Here is a 16,045-nt window from a genome sequence, read left to right as displayed (position 1 = left end):
TTTCATTTGTGTTTTGTTTCTTGCACGCTTCACTCTCTTATTTTGAATTCCATGAAGGTTTGTTTGTTTTGTTGATTATCATGTTTTACTCCATGGTTTCCGTTTCCCCTCGTTTTGTCTTCTTGCAGGTAGAGATTAGTTCTTCCTGTTACTGTAGAGGACGGGCTCCACTTCCCAAAGGAAAATGTTTCAGATGTCACCTCACTGGCATCCCGAGCAGCCTCCCTTCCTTCTCTCCCCGTCCTAGAAGGAGGTGGCCCCACCACCCGCACGCCCTGCGTCCCGGCTTTGTTAGGGTTCGTTGCCCAGAGCCATCTACCTTTTGTTTTGCAAAACAAACAAACAGATCCCGAAGCTCTGCTCCTCCCCCTGTCCTCCTTCCCAGCATTCTCCTGTCCTTCAGTCTTCGTTCGCTCATCAGTGTGCTCCATCGTTCAGTTCTGTTTGGTTTAGTTCTTATAGAAGCTGCTTGGTTAGAGCTGTTTGATGTTACTGTCCATGTGTTCTCTTTACCTAGAAGCAGCTACTTGCCAAAAAAAGTTAAGATGATTTGTTGGATTTGTTTTTTAATTGAAAAAAAAAAATTATGCCAAGGATAAAAGGCAAACCCACCAAGGAGCTTTTCTGTGGTTGACCCTGGCCAGAGGTGTGACACTCAGAACTGGGAGGCCCGAGTGGTACTAACCAGTATTTAATCGGTTTTTTTAAGACTGAAGTGGCCACTTCCCCATCCGGTGCCTGGCAGAGGCTCCATAGAGTCAACCAGGATCTGCAAAGCGAGCTGGAGGCCCAGTGCCAGCGCCAGGAGCTGGTCACGCAGCAGATCCAGTCCCTGAAGCGCAGCTACGGGGAGGCCAAGGATGCGATCCGGCACCATGAGGCCGAGATCCGGAGCCTCCAGGCGAGGCTCAGCAATGCCGCTGCCGAGCTCGCCATCAAGGAGCAGGCGCTGGCCAAGCTCAAGGGTGACCTGAAGCTGGAGAAGGACAAGGTCCGTGAGCAGCTGGAGGAGTGGCAGCACAGCGAGGCCGCGCTGAGCGGTCAGCTGCAGGCCAGCGAGCAGAAGCTCAAGAGCGCCGAGGCCCTGCTGCTGGAGAAGACGCAGGAGCTGCGGGACCTGGAGACGCAGCAGGCGCTGCAGCGGGACCGGCAGAAGGAGGTACAGAGGCTGCAGGAGCGCATCGCCGACCTCAGCCAGCAGCTCGGCGCCAGCGAGCAGGCCCAGAGGCTGATGGAGGAGAAGCTGCAGAGGAACTACGAGCTGCTGCTGGAGAGCTGCGAGAAGGAGAAGCAGGTGCTGCTGCAGAACCTGAAGGAGGTGGAGGACAAGGCCAGCGCCTATGAGGACCAGCTCCAGGACCACGAGCAGCAGATGGAGGTCCTCCAGAAGGAGAAGTTGAGCGCCAAGTTCGAGGGCAGCGAGGTAGTACACCAGCTGGAGGAGCAGCTGGAGATGAAGGAGGCCAGCATCCAGAAGCTGGCTGAGCACGTCCAGAGCCTCAGAGACGAGCGGGACCTGATCAGGCAGCGGTTCCAGGAGCTGATGGATCGTGTCACCCTGTCTGACGGGGACGTTGCTGAGCTTCAGGAGAAGCTGAGGGGAAGGGAGGCCGACTACCAGAGCCTGGAGCACTCCTACAGGAGGGTGGCCGGCCAGCTCCAGAGCATGCACACGCTGCTGAAGGAAAAGGAGGAAGAGCTGAAGCACATAAAGGAGATGCACGAGAAAGTTCTGGAGAAGAAAGATCAAGACCTCAATGAGGCTTTGGTTAAAATGGTTGCCTTGGGGAGCAGCTTAGAGGAAACAGAAATGAAGCTCCAGGCAAAGGAAGAGATTTTAAGGAAATTTGTAAAGGAGTCTTCAGAGGACGCGGAGGAGGAGCCACGGAGCGGCCCAGAAGAGGCGGAGGACAGCAGCGTGCCGTCGGGCCCGCAGCTCCAAGCTGCCGGCACAGCCCCGGCCTTCCCACATCCCAGGCTCGAGGATGAGGCCCCGGGGGCGGCCTTGGGGGAAGCGCAAGGCGACAGCAGCCCCAAGAGAGAAGAGAGTGTGGGCTCTCTGAGGTCGGATGTGCTGGACAGGGAGGGGCACCTTCAGAGCACGGCAAAACCGGACCAGGGAGTCCCTGGTGTCAAAAGGCAAAGAATCCGGTTCTCCACGATTCAGTGCCAAAAATACTCGCACCCCGATGGGTGCGAGAAGACCTGGACCAGCAGCACATCCTCCGACACCAGCCAGGACCGGTCGCCCTCGGAGGAGAGCATGTCGTCAGAGGCCACCCCCAGCTCTCTCCCTGCGACCAGCGACTCCGACACCTATCTCTCCATAATCCACTCCCTGGAGACGAAGCTCTACATCACGGAGGAGAAGCTCAAAGACGTGACGGTGAAGCTGGAGAGCCAGCAGGGCCAGAGCCAGGAGGCCCTGCTAGCGCTGCACCAGCAGTGGGCCGGCACCGAGGCGCGGCTCCGCGAGCAGCTCCGCGCCAGCCTGCTTCAGGTCGGAGCACTCGCCTCCCAGCTGGAGCAGGAGAGACAGGGGAGGGCGAAGATCACCGAAAAGCACGTCGGGGAGCTCGGCGACTTCCAGGTGAAAAACAGTCAGGCTCTGGCTTGCTTGGAAAACTGCCGAGAGCAGCTGTGCTCTCTGCAAGTGGCCGGCCCGGAGGAAGCGCGGGGCGCAGGCGCGGGCCCGCTGGCCAGCATGGAGGGCGCTCTAGCCAGCACAGTCCAGGCCCTGCGCCACTGGCCCGCTCCCGCAGACGGCACGGCCCGGCCTCAGCCAGAGGAAGCACATTTCGTGGAGCTTGGGAAGGCGAGCTTGCGGCTGCTGCACCGGCCCGAACTGACCGAGCAGGAGCAGCTGAAACTCCTCTCCGATCAAATAGCTCTGGAAGCCTCACTGATAAACCAGATAGCGGACTCTCTAAAAAACACAACATCCGATATCTCGCGCGTTCTGCACGAGATTTCTCAGTCGGGAAAGTTGCCCCTGGAATCTGAAAGTGCTGCTCTCTGCCCCGGGGACCCAGCAGACACCTGGGCCAAGAAGGTGCTGGTGGATGGCGAATTCTGGAGCCAGGTTGAGTCCCTGAGTAAGCACCTGGGAACGCTGGGCGGAGAGGCAGCCGGCACATCGGGAGGCGGGCAGCAGAGTGTCCCCGCGGCCTTGGTTCCTGCCCTGGCAGACGCCACGTGGGTCAGGGCAGAGCTCAGCTTCGCGCTGCAGTCGGCGAGGGAGTCCTTCCACCAGAGGCTGCAGAGCATCCAGGAGACCCTCCGGGGGACCCAGCTGGCCCTGCGGCAGCACAAGCGTATGCTGGGGGACATCCTGGGAGCCTACCGAACCCCTGACTTCGAGAGAGTGATGCAGCAGGTCTCAGAAGCCCTCAGGCTTCCCGCAGATGTTGAAGACGGCGGCATGCAGGCGTCCTGGGACCTGAGCCCGTTAGGAGAAGTGCTGAGTCATCAGGAAGCAGCCGGCTCCCGGGAGCCCTTCTGCGTGTCCGTGTCCGACCAGAGCTCTGGGGCCCTTGTCGCTATTCAGGAAGAACTCGCCCTGCAGCTTAAAGATAAGGCCAGCCTCTTAGGGGAGATATCTGCCGCTTTAACCTCGCTTCCCCCTGTGGAGTCAGTGAGAGATTGTCAGAAGCTTCTCCAGGCATCCCAGAACCTCTCCTATGACACATCCCTGGGAGGCCTCGGTCAGTATTCTTCGTTATTAGTTCAGGATGCAATTATTCAGGCTCAGGTGTGTTACGCAGCCTGCAAAATCCGGCTGGAGTACGAAAAGGAGCTCCGGTGCTACAAGGAGTCCTGGCAGGGCGGGGGAGCCTCCTGTCAGGAGCACGAGCGAGCAGTTGGGGCCCTGAGGGAGGAGTACGAGGAGCTTCTCCGGAAGCAAAAGAGTGAGTACCTGGAAGTGATTACCATCGTTGAGAGGGAAAACACCGAGCTCAAGGCCAAGGTCACCCAGCTGGACCATCAGCAGAGGTGTCTGGAAGAAGTGGAGAGCAAGCACAGTGAGAACATGTTCGCCCTGCAAGGGAGGTACGAGGAAGAGATCAGGTGTGTGGTGGAGCAGTTGAACAGAGCAGGGGACACGCTGCAGGCCGAGCACAGCAGGGTCCTGAGCCAGCTGGATGCCTCGGTCAGAGACCGGCAGGACATGGAGCGGCACCACGTGGAGCAGATGCAGAGCCTGGAGGACAAGTTCCAGCTCAAGATCAAAGAGCTGCAGACCATCCACGAGGAGGAGCTGAGGACCTTGCAGGAGCACTACTCACAGAGCTTGCAGTGCCTGCAGGAGGCCCTGCACCACTACCAGCGGCAGCTCCACGAAGCCCTGCCAGCTCCCGGCCCCCCAGGCAGCCCCCACCAGTCCACCTCCTCCAGCTGGCCTGCCAGCCAGCCCCGGGATGCCCTGCAGGCTGCCAAGGGAGAGGCCGACTCCATGACAGGGCTGAGAGAGCGCATCCAGGAGCTGGAGGCCCAGATGGACATCATGCGGGAGGAGCTGGAGCACAAGGACCTGGAGGGCAACGCGGCCACCCTGCGGGAGAAGTACCAGAAAGACTTTGAGAACCTTAAGGTTCTGAAGCATCATTTAATTTTCAAGGCAGTGGAGGGGCAGGCGTTCCTCTGCTGGTGGGGGGGCAGCGTCTGGTACGCAGGGCTCTCTGGTGGAGCTGAGACACGGTTCTTGGCTCTGAGTTACTGTACAAGCAGAGTCAGGTTGATACTCTGTCCCTCCCCTGATTCCTCGCGGGCCTGGTGTGGTCTCAGAGTAGGGCCTGGGCGAGGGTCTAGCCTCCTGTTCAACATCCACCCGACCCCCAGGGAGGACTGGCAGAAGGAGAACAGGAGCAACGTGAGAGAGGGAGCATGGTCCCCCTCATCACCTCTCTGCCTCGTCCCTCCCGATGCCCCCAGCAGGGGAAGCCTTTGCTGTCCCCGTCCCAGCCTCGCCCTCTCTTCCATCCCCACAGAACCCACTCCAGGCAAGTACAGATGTAAACCTGAGGAGGAGAACCCCGGAGAGACAGGCCAGAGGCTCCCTTAGAGGGCTATCTCCTGACTGCCCTAAGAGAGCAGATTTGGGGTTCCCAAAAGATGGAGATATTTATAAGACAGTGTCGAGGGTCTCTCTCCTGTCCAACTCCCTGTGCGGACCTGGCATTTAATAGGCACTCTGTGGAAGAAGGGCTTTTCTACTGAACACGCCTCTCGGCCACTGGTGCTCCTTCTCTGGGGGCTATGAGAGATGACCTGACCCCCGCACCCCCACCCCGTTTCGCACTCTGCCTCGTTAGGCAGAATACCCGGGCCCTGTCATGTAAAGGTGACATTCCCAGGCTTCTCGGGGCCTTGGGCTGTGTGAGCTGGTCCAGGTTCTCACCCACCCCCGTTACAGCTGGACATGCCTGCCTGCATGCCTGCAGCATGGCTGCCCGGCACTTTACCTAAGCTCCTCAGCATTCTGCCCCTGAGCTTCGCACCATCCCTTGCAGCTGCGCGCAGTAAGTGGCCGGGCTCCTCGAAAACCCTCCATCCCCAGTCAGGCCCTTGCTAGGATGGCGCCTCACCCAGCCGGTGCACAGAGCTGGCTCCCAGCCTGCGGGCGGCTTGCTGGGCTGCCCCTGCCAGGCGTGGCGCGAACGCTGCTCTCCAGCAGGACGCCCACGGGGCTGTTTTCTGCGGCCCTGACAGCGCGAGAGAGCTGTGCTGTGAGTCCGCAGCAGTGTACTCTATACGTCCGGGGGACGACGCAGCCCTCTGACCAAACACAAGCACGTGTGGTCGTCAGCAAGCTCTCGGACAGCCAAGACGCCATTTTCACTGTTCCTTTTCCAAGTCAGTCAGAACCTTTGGAAAATTGTTAGGAATCATGAGAAAGCTTCAAGGGCTATTTTCCAGAAGTGCACAAATGATGTCCCCGTGGTGGTCTGTGCATGTGAGCACAGCATTCAGTTGGGCCAGGTCCACCTATAAGAGCAGTTCACATAAACACCGGCCCCTAGTGCCCTTCCAGCAGAGCACCCAGCTCTGGGCACGTAGATAAGGCCCAAACTGGTGAGGTATCATTAGTTAGCAAGAACGCAGGGTGGGGGCTTCTGGTAAACCTGTCTCTGGGGGCTGGGGCGCTGCTCGTTCTGTGCATCCTCTGTCGTACGAACTGAGCATCCAGCCCACCCACGGTGTTCTCACTGACGCCCTTGAGATGCAGGAGTTACAACTAAATAGCACTCTTGAGGGCCTCTGACTAACAGCTGTTTGTTTGTGCAGTTTTGCCCGGGTCAGGGAGACCAGGGTCTTGGCCTGACAGCCCTCTCCTGACTGCTGCGGGCTGACACCGTCCCTCACAGCTCTGCACAGTAGCTATCGAGGAACTGGGATTGATCCCAGGGATTACGGGCTTAAAAATTCATATTTGTTTATAGGCGAGTCATTTTTAACGCATATGCTGTCCAAGGAAGCAGCTGGTCTTTAAAGCTATTTCAGTGTTTCTATAGGAAGAGTTTTCACCCTTAACTTTAAATATTCTAAAGCCGCCCAATCAAACTAAACCCTGAAAGACCTACTAGCCGTGTGCTCACTGTGAACCAAAGTATGCAGGAGGGAAGATGAGGGGCTTGGAGTGGGCCCAGGGCTGGGAGCCACAGCCCAGGACTCCTCCAGCTGTCCTGTGGTGTGAGGGCAGTAAGAGAAGGCCAGTGGCTTCCAGGTGGGGGCCGCCTGGGAGAAGGAACGCCCAGTCAGCGGTGAACAACAGTTAACATCAACGGCCCAGTGCAGCCAGTCTGTCAGTAAAGTCCAGACTGTTCGAAAATGCTGAATGGAGTATCTCAGAAAGGACCATGGGGGCTCAGACAAAGACACCCAAGTGTGGTGATTTGATTTCTTCTTATCCTTTCTTGAATCCAGGTGCAAGAAGTTTGATCAAATAGTATAGGTCGGGAGGGAAGAGCCTCCCCCCACTACTTTGCATTTCGAATGTAACATGGCCATACTCTTCTGGTTTTTTAAAAATCACTGAAAGGCCTGATCCCTACTCTGAAAGAGATCTTGCAAGGGATTTATACAGAAAGTGTGCCTCCGTGCACAGAAAGCTGCACACAGACCCCCTCACGGTTGTGTGGCACGGTCACCTGCACCTTTGGTAAGAGCATTCTGCTAAGCCAGGCGTGGGCTTCTCTGTGTGGATGTGTGGGATGGTTGGACCCCCCTTAGGGGTACCTGTGTCCTTCCCCCAAACCCACGTGCAGGTAATAATCCAGCCTGTGTTGTAACAAGGCACGGATGAGTGTGGAGAGCAGTTCTGTTGTATGTCTCATTTCAGTTAGTTAATTAGCGCCCTTCTTTGTACTCCTTGAAAAAGGAAGAAGGAAGGTGCAGACTGGAAGAGAAGAGATCATGTAGCTTAATCTGATTCCCTCAGTGGACACCAGGTGAAGGTGGCCAGCTGGTTAGTGGCGGGGCCAGGCCTCCTGGCTCCACGTACCCCCCGCCCAGTCCTCACCGGAATACCCATCATTCACAGGATGATCTTGGCTCCCTCTAAGAGCTGACAAAGACGTATCACTGTTTGTGACTATTTGTGAAATGCCCTGTCTGGTGCTGAAAGCTTCTTGCTGTATATCTCAAACCAGACCCAGCCAGCCTCCGTACGTTTACTCTCTTCTCCCTCCCTCTGGTCAGTCCTGCCCAGTCGTGATTTTCTAAAGGTCGGGGATTGGCTATTTTAAATTCCACTGTAGCCAGTTCCCACCCACAGTACCAACTTTCCACAGAGAAGCAGGAACAAGCACCCAAATAAGAGAATTTATGTAAACTCTCTTTCACAAATGCTCCGATAGCATAAGGTGCCCATAGCATCAGTGAGCATCTGCAGACAGCCATCAGAGGACAGGGAGCATGCTGTCTGGACCAGGGCACCTCGAGGGGCCGGGCTGCTGGCTTCATGATAAACAGAACACCCAGAACAAAAGTAAAGGAAAAAAATCCACGGAGTCCCTTTTGCATCTTACAGGCCACGTGCGAGCGAGGGTTTGCAGCCATGGAAGAAACGCACCAGAAGAAGATTGAGGACCTGCAGAGGCAGCACCAGCGGGAGCTGGAGAAGCTGCGAGAGGAGAAGGATCGCCTCCTGGCCGAGGAGACGGCGGCCACTATCTCAGGTGGGAGCTGGGCCGGGGCGGCCACTCTCACCCCGAGGGCAGGGCAGGCGGCAGGCTTCCTGAGCGGAGCGCCCAGCTCGGCAGTGAGCAGCCTTCGCGCTGCCTTTTAGCTGAGGCTTCGGCTTGGTCGTCCAAGGCAGGCCTTCCGCAGTCCCTTCCGAGGAAGAGGCTGCTTTCAGGAGCCCCCTGAGAGCTTGCGAGCCCAGGGCCGGCACCCCCAACGACACCTGGGGGGCTGTCCCCAGCCTCGCCAGTCCCAGCGCTGGCATAAGCCCACGCTGCCTGCGGTGCCGAGAGCATGAGAGCGCAGCGGTGCTGCGGCTCGTGCCTGGTGACAGACTTCCCCATGGAGCCGGCTCTGCCCTCAGCAAGCCTTCGTGCCGCCGGTCTTGTGTCCTGCTGCCTTTATGTGCTTGTGCTGTACGGTGCTGGCCTGTTTCAGGATGGAGGAAGACCTACCGCCCCGAAAGCCTGCTTCTTGTATAAACTCGTGCTGGATTTTTTTTCTCTTTTTTTTTGATTATGTTAATCACCATACGTTACATCATTAGTTTTTCATGTAGTGTTCCGTGATTCATTGTTTGTGCATAACACCCAGTGCTCCATGCAGAACGTGCCCTCTGTAATACCCATCACCAGGCTAACCCATCCTCCCACCCTCCTCCCCTCCAGAACCCTCAGTTTGTTTCTCACAGTCCATCGTCTCTCATGGTTCATCTCCCCCTCCGATTTCCTCCCTTCATTCTTCCCCTCCTGCTATCTTTTTCTTTTTTTCTTTTTTAACATATAATGTATTATTTGTTTCAGAGGTACAGGTCTGTGATTCAACAGTCTTACACACTTCACAGCATTGACATTTATTTCATCAGTTTGGCTTTCTTCAAACGTTTAAAAAAAAAAAATGCACCTGCATCCCTTTTGTGGTGGGAATTCCTGGGAATTCCTTGGCTTGTGTCTGCCTCAGAGAGTCAGTTTGGGAAAGGGAGCCTGACCGCTCATGGACTTCGCGTTAACAGCGGGCAGCCACGCCGTCCTGTCCATCTTGCCCCCCTGAGCCTCTCACGCTGATGGCCATGTCCTTGCCCGCAGCCATTGAAGCCATGAAGAATGCCCACCGGGAGGAGATGGAGCGCGAGTTGGAGAAGAGCCAGAGGTCCCAGATCAGCAGCATCAACTCGGACATCGAGGCCCTACGACGACAGTACCTGTGAGTCAGCTTCCTGCCCACAGGAGGCGGCCCTTGCGGGCCAGGCTGGAGGGAAGCCGTGCATGTGGGGACTGGCACCTTTCCTGTGTCTTTTGAAGAGCCACAAAGACATGGGTCTCAAGGGTGGGCATTGGCGGAGGCCCAAGGGTTCTGAGGGCAGTTCCAAGCTGCCCTTCCTGAGGGGCTGAGCACCTTCCGACAGTCATCCTTGGTTCTGCTAGTGGAAGAAGCAGTCCTTTCCAAGGGGTCCAGGGTGACTGAGAACAACGTCACGAAGCTTTGATTTTCTGAGCGTGGATAGAGTCTGGTCCTGGCTTATCGGACACAGAGCACCTCAAAAGTTAGGGCTGAAAGCAAGCCACAAGTGTGACTTCTCTCCTGACATCATGGGAGTTTTGTCTGTTGGACCATTAAGCTCCTTGAAAGAGGAGAAGGGAAGGATGCAGGAGAGATTCTGTAAGCCTGCAGTACTTGGAAGTGCTCCCTTTTTTAGCTGGGTACCAATTCGCTGAGACCACAGAATGCATGGGGCCTGTCCTCTGCTCAGCTCTGTGGGGTGTGTCTCGTCGTTCCTCCAGTTTCGCAAAAGGGACTCCCAGGGCCTTGTAGAGGCCTGGGCCGGGGGTGTGGGCGGAGGCATGAGCCGTGCCCTCTCCCCAGGGAGGAGCTGCAGTCAGTGCAGCGGGAGCTGGAGGTCCTCTCGGAGCAGTACTCCCAGAAGTGCCTGGAGAACGCCCACCTGGCCCAGGCGCTGGAGGCTGAGCGCCAGGCCCTGCGGCAGTGCCAGCGTGAGAACCAGGAGCTCAACGCCCACAATCAGGTGAGCCTGCAGCCGGCGTGGGCGGGGGGGGGGCGGAGCCCGTCCTGGAGTTGGGAGCCAGGCCCCACCTGAGGTGGCCGCCCCCTCTGCAGGCATCTCCCTGATGTCTGACGTTCGCCAGTATGGTGACAGAAACTCACTGCAGGTGGTGGAGCTGGGGCCGTCTACTGCATGAACCAGCTGTTTAAATTTGGACTCATTTGGTCTCTAGCCCTTTTGGGATCTCTGAGATGTCTCCGTTTCTCCTGAGCATCTCTGGATTTCTGCTTCGTCACTGCTGGGCAGGGCCTGAGAGGGAGGGTCATTGCACCTGATCCAAGTCTCCTGCCCCTAAGGCTGGGACCATTTTTAAACGTCCCCCCCGTCAAGACCATACTCTGTTCACATTTTTTTTGGTCAGATTATTCTCTTAAAATTTGCCTGTTCTTCAGAAAATTGAGGTGCATTTAAAATCCTGGCTAGGGGAAAGACTCGAGGTGGGTTAGTTTGATAAAAGCTGCTGTGACGTGCCAAGTTGGACCACTGTCTGCGTGACCCACCGGCTCATCCCCCCCAGGCACTGAGTAGACAGATGTGCTGGCCAGCTCCAGGCTCGAGGTCTCTGGGCCCCCGCTCACCCCGTGTGACGGCGCTCGGGCAGGACTGGTTCCCGCTAGTCACTGCAGTGGCCTAAGATGACCACTTCTCAGTTGGAAACAAGGCACAGAAAGTGAGCGGGAAGGCGGCAAGAGGGCCCACCCCTCCAGAAACTCAAGGTGGACAAGCCGTGAGATGCACGGATACTAGTGACGGTGACAACAAGGTATTGAGGACTTTGGAACCCTGCGTCCGCAGTTGCGCCAACACAGAGCGCGTGAACGGCTGTTGCAGGGCTGTGCGTCACAGGCAGCGGCCGCCTTGCACGTTACATCTAAAACGCCGCAGTGCGCGTAAGCCCGTGCTCCCCTCCGCTCACACATGTCCCCCTCTTCTGGTGGGGAAGCGGCCTCTCCGCTTCTGTAGTGTGAGGGCTGCCCCCAGGCGGCTCTGAAGCCCCCCTCCTTGCTGTCCCGCAGGAGCTGAACAACCGCCTGGCTGCGGAGATCGCACGGTTACGGACGCTGCTGACTGGGGACGCGGGCGGGGAGGCCGCTGGCTCCCCGCTCACACAGGGCAAGGATGCCTATGAGTTAGAGGTACTGCTCGGAGCCCCTTCACCCCGCTCTGCACCACGCAGGCCCCAAGCGGGGACCCAGAGGTGGCCTCAGCTTACGGGGTCATGGCAGGGATGAGAGCTGGAGACTGCAAGAAGGACGTGGAAGGATCCAGATCGCCCCAGGCAGCAAAAGAGAATAGCTGCCAGGCAGTGTGGGGTCCACAGCGGGAGTGGGGACCCCTCGTGAGGAGGCCATGGGGACCTTTAACCCCGTGCCCACAGTTTCTGCCACACCACAAACACCGCCCACTTGAAGTGAAACATTTCCTAGCCCTGTGAACACCACAGCTGCTCACGGTCCATAGCGCCGTATTACTGGGGCAGGGAGGTTTATTTTAAGTCAGAATGATTGATTCTTACACGTTTTTATAAAAGCACTTAGCTTTCTCCCCATTCAGTTAACATTTCATCTTGAAAATCTGCTCAGTGATGTGGGAGAGGCTGAGAGACTCCAACAGTTTCAGCAGGATGCTTTCATGGGCCCCGGCCCGGGTGCTCACTGTGGCCCTCAGGCTGAGGAACGGGGTTCTCGGGTCTAGGAGGGATCGCGGTGATTTCTTTCTGTTTCTCTTTGTGATGGGCCAGCTGTTAGCAATGGTGAAGTGTGTTTGCTGGCATTTGTGGTTGCATGTCACTGGGCGGGGGGGGGGGGGTTCCCTGCTCGGCCGTCATCTTTGCTTTTGAGACTCTGGAAGTCCCTTTGCTCCTCAGTGTCAGCCCCTAATTCCTCTGTTTTTCTAGGTCTTACTGCGGGTCAAGGAGTCAGAAATACAGTACCTGAAACAGGAGATCAGCTCTCTCAAGGATGAGCTGCAGACAGCGTTGCGGGTAATGGCGCCTCCCCGCGGGAGACACGTCTGAGGATGGGCTCGGGCCGAGTGGGGACACCGGTCTCCAGAGCACTCATGCGCTCGAACTGTAGGCTCTTCGAGAGTAGATTTCATTCTTACGGGGAATGTGGTTTCAAAATTGAGCTCTCGTAAAACGCCAGCCTTGTCAGCACGTGTAGTAAAACTGAGGTCTCGCTGTGTTCCTGTCCTCCATGCCACCTATGTGCTTTGGCAGGGACCGTGAGACCAGAGACAAATGTCATCCTGGAAGGTGAGAGCTGGCTGAAGCCCACCCGTCTGCACCAGGGCACTCTTGGAGGCAGGGAGAAGATGAGGGAAGCTCTGGTGGCCATTCAGTCACTTAGGAAATCCAAGACAGGGGCACCTGGGTGGCTTAGTCGGTTAAACGTCTGCCTTCAGCTCAGGTGGTGATCCTGGGGTCCTGGGATGGAGCCCCACATCGGGCTCCCTGCTCAGCGGGGAGTCTTTCTCTCCCCCAGCTCATGCTCATGCACTCTCTCTCTCTCAAATAAATAAAACCTTAAAAAAAAAAAAAGAAGAAGGAAATCTAAGAGGGTGGTTTCCAGAAGGTCTTCGGTGGGTCAGGGCCACGCCTGTGCTTGCCAGAGCTCCTAGGGATGCTCGCCCTGCATCCAACAGAGACTCTCGGCTCTGCCTGTTTCACTTCATACTCAGTGTCGGCCTCTGGAGGACAGGGGTCCCCTGCCTCCCCGACTGCGGATGGCACCCCCCAGTCATTCTGCAGAGCGTTCCAGCGCCAGGGAGACGGACCGCCCAGCCCAGCCCTAACCACCCCTTGCTTCTGCCCTTCTTCTCAAGGACAAGAAGTACGCTAGTGACAAGTACAAGGACATCTACACGGAGCTCAGCATTGTGAGGGCAAAGGCCGACTGTGACATCAGCAGGTTGAAAGAGCAGCTGAAAGCAGCAACAGAAGCACTGGGTGAAAAATCCCCCGAAAACACCCCCGTGTCGGGATACGGTGAGTTCCCTGGGCTCCGGGCCAGGACCCCGTAGCTTGTGGTCCGAGTGTGTTACTGGCGCTGCCAGGAAGGCAGAGGAGCCCGGGTCTGTATTGAGACGTGCATTTCGTCACCGAGAACAACCAGAGGGGCGCCGGGCCCCGGTCTCTGCGGGCGAGCCGTCTTCCTCCCGGCATGCTGCGAGGTGTCCCTGTACTCACTGCCTTGAGGGGACGTCGCGCTGTCCGCGTGATTTTCATAGGAATCCCAGTTTGCATTTGTGCGTTTTCCTGAAGAAAGTCAATAGTTCGGTGACGGCAGCTGTCACTAAAATAGTTACTTGATCCTGGGCCTTGACCATAGAATCTGCAAGAGGCCGTGTGGGTGGGGGAGGGGCAGGGAGGACACGGCTCCTGACCACATGTGTAGCTCACTGATACCCAGAAAACGACCCTGTTTTCTCTCAGCCGGCCAAGCAGGAGCGATCGCGGCCGCACGGGCGCGTAGGCAGACACAAGGTCACTTGCTGGAGGACGAGTCAGCTGTCTTTCTGGAATCAGTCAGGCGATACCCGGACACCACTCAGCAGCAAACTGTAGACTAACTCTGGAAGCCAGGTCACCCAGTGACAACAGTGGCAGCTCCTGAGGGGGAGCCCGGGGTGGCCGGGGCCGTGGAGAGAGGAAGGCCTAGCATTTGGGGGTGGGTGCAGAGCTCCTGTGACCTGCCAGGTGACCTGAAGAACGCGTGCACAGAAAGGTGCCAACAAGGAAAGGTAGCATTTGCAGCAGATCGAGGCCCATGGCTTCACAACACCGTGCAATACCAGCCGTTCTTAAGAGAAACCAGGTAGAGGTTTCTGTTTTGACCTGGAACGAGATCCATCAATAGGATATACCAAGTGCAACCCCCCGCTCCCAGCAGGACACGCAGCGTGGGGGGACCCAGTATACATTTGTTTCGTAGCCATTTTTAAGGAGTCTGAAGGACTTTACCCCAAACTGAATGGTGGTTGTCTCGGTGGGGGCGGATTACGACTCTTGCTCTTCTGCTTTATAACAGTGCTGGGTTGCCAGGAGGAAGGTGGGAGTAAGTAAGTAACGGGACCAAAACGTCCCCGGCCCTCCCGTGCAGACAGAGACGGAGGAGCCTAGCGCAGGGCCGCACAGACGTCCTCTGGCCGGTCCAGGAGCTAGCGTGTTTTATGGTCATTGGCTTTGTTTTCTCTTGAAGTTGTTTAAGGAATGCCATAGGTGTGTGGTGATAACAGTAAGCCTGGGAGATTTTTAAACACTCTGGTTTCACTGGGTTTTATAAAACAAAAGTAATGGGTCCATTTGTTCCTTCAGATATAATGAAATCTAAAAGCAACCCTGATTTCTTAAAGAAAGACAGATCCTGTGTCAGCCGGCAACTCAGAAACATCAGGTCCAAGGTGAGTGTGGGGTGCAGCACCAGGGTGTGGGGGGCTCTCGGACGTTAGAGAGAGGAGCCGGGGTCAGAGCCCACCACGGGCCGCAGCAGGGGTTCCCCGGTCCTAGAACGCCTCTGGCTCCACATGCCTACCTGCTGGGCCAGTTCTGGTGACTTCGAGCCCTGTTTCTCCTTCGTGCTGAAGTGGAACTGACTTCTGACAGTGACAGTTGAGGGGCCAGGCCTACAAGAAGCAGGGCTTGCGGTGAATTTGACCTTGGACCTCCAAGGCCAGATTTCCCCCCAGACCCCCCGGGCCAGCCCCACTCTGCACTTCTTCACGTGGCCCTAATGTAATACTGATGCCGCACCTTCAAGAGAGGAAGCTGCCTACACCCCTTCCCTCAGCCACAGAGCAGCGTACCCCAGCGTGTCCCTTGCCCGCTGCGCGCCTCCCCACGGAAGGGACGGGCGGAGGGTGGGAGTAATGAGCATGTTGCATTTAGGATTTATTGTGTGTGTGTCTTATGTTTTGCTCTTTCCTCTGACAGTCCGTAATTGAGCAGGTCTCATGGGATAACTGAAACGAGCCCGCTTCCAGGTCCCCTGTCATGTAGGTAAACCGCCTCTCACCACCCACCCACCTGCCACCCTCGAGGGGGTGGCTACCTGCATGCACTGCTCACACCTCCATAGCAAGCTCCTTGTTTTATTGTTACTTTATCTGCTCCAGCAAGCACATACACCATCCTGGTCAAGTTTCTTTAACCTGTTCTGGGGACTTAACTGGCCCTTTAACCTCTTCCCAGAGTTGACCCTTTGCCAAGGGGAGCCCCCCCAGCTTGGCAGTCGGCCCACAGAGGCAGCGTCTCGGCTGGGCGTGGGCCTGGGAGCGGCCCCGGCACCAGTCAGCATGCATGGCGATCTGTGCTTTCCACGTTCTCTGCGGAAACCCTTCTTGCCCTCCGTCAAGAGAGGCCCTGACAGAGACCCAGCAGCCACTGACAAGCAGTCTGCCATTGCTAAGAACTGCCCACCGAGTTAGCCCATAGGCCAAGGCCGGGCGGAGCCTGGGTTTCAGGGAGCTGGGGCCTGGTGGGCATAGCCAGGAAAAGGGCTCAGCAGAGCAAGAGGACTAGGAGGGACTGGGGCGGAAGGGTTACCAGCACTTTTTTTGTTTTTGGTTTAACAAAACAAAAGCTTCTCTCTGGGTGCCAGCGAAGGCAGAGATACAAAGAAAGGAGGTGTAGGGGCACTGAAGTGCTGGCTGAGAAACATCAGCCTGTTGGCAAATACGCAGAAGGACAGTGGGCGCATGCCTGGACCGTCCCCAGTCTCCACACCAGGCCGTGCATCCCAGGTACCCGGCCACTCACTGCACAGTGTGCTTCCGGCTGAGCTGACTTGATCTCAGTAATTC

At 57.0% G+C, this 16,045-nt stretch overlaps 1 protein-coding gene across 9 annotated transcripts in view; it reads left to right on the top strand.

Moving 5' to 3' along the window:
- The window catches only part of MPRIP (myosin phosphatase Rho interacting protein), a 149,241-nt gene that overhangs the window by 123,395 nt on the left and 9,801 nt on the right, over window positions 1-16,045 (top strand). For 5 of the 9 annotated variants that reach the window (XM_078068015.1, XM_036073800.2, XM_036073796.2 and 2 more), the window contains 8 exons: window positions 710-4,591; window positions 8,030-8,177; window positions 9,267-9,384; window positions 10,045-10,204; window positions 11,260-11,379; window positions 12,141-12,227; window positions 13,070-13,232; window positions 14,562-14,647. In XM_078068015.1, coding sequence (XP_077924141.1) covers window positions 710-4,591; window positions 8,030-8,177; window positions 9,267-9,384; window positions 10,045-10,204; window positions 11,260-11,379; window positions 12,141-12,227; window positions 13,070-13,232; window positions 14,562-14,647 — 4,764 coding nt within the window. Of the gene's footprint in view, window positions 1-709; window positions 4,592-8,029; window positions 8,178-9,266; window positions 9,385-10,044; window positions 10,205-11,259; window positions 11,380-12,140; window positions 12,228-13,069; window positions 13,233-14,561; window positions 14,648-15,176; window positions 15,243-16,045 lie in introns of all 9 variants that reach the window. The other 4 variants (XM_036073799.2, XM_036073798.2, XM_036073804.2 and 1 more) reach the window with 4 other exon arrangements.

The sequence above is a fragment of the Halichoerus grypus genome, chromosome 2 (genome assembly GCF_964656455.1).
Source record: "Halichoerus grypus chromosome 2, mHalGry1.hap1.1, whole genome shotgun sequence".
Taxonomy (NCBI): Eukaryota; Metazoa; Chordata; class Mammalia; order Carnivora; family Phocidae; genus Halichoerus; species Halichoerus grypus.
Note: the sequence above shows the minus strand (reverse complement) of the source record. Positions and strands in the feature narration are given on the sequence as shown.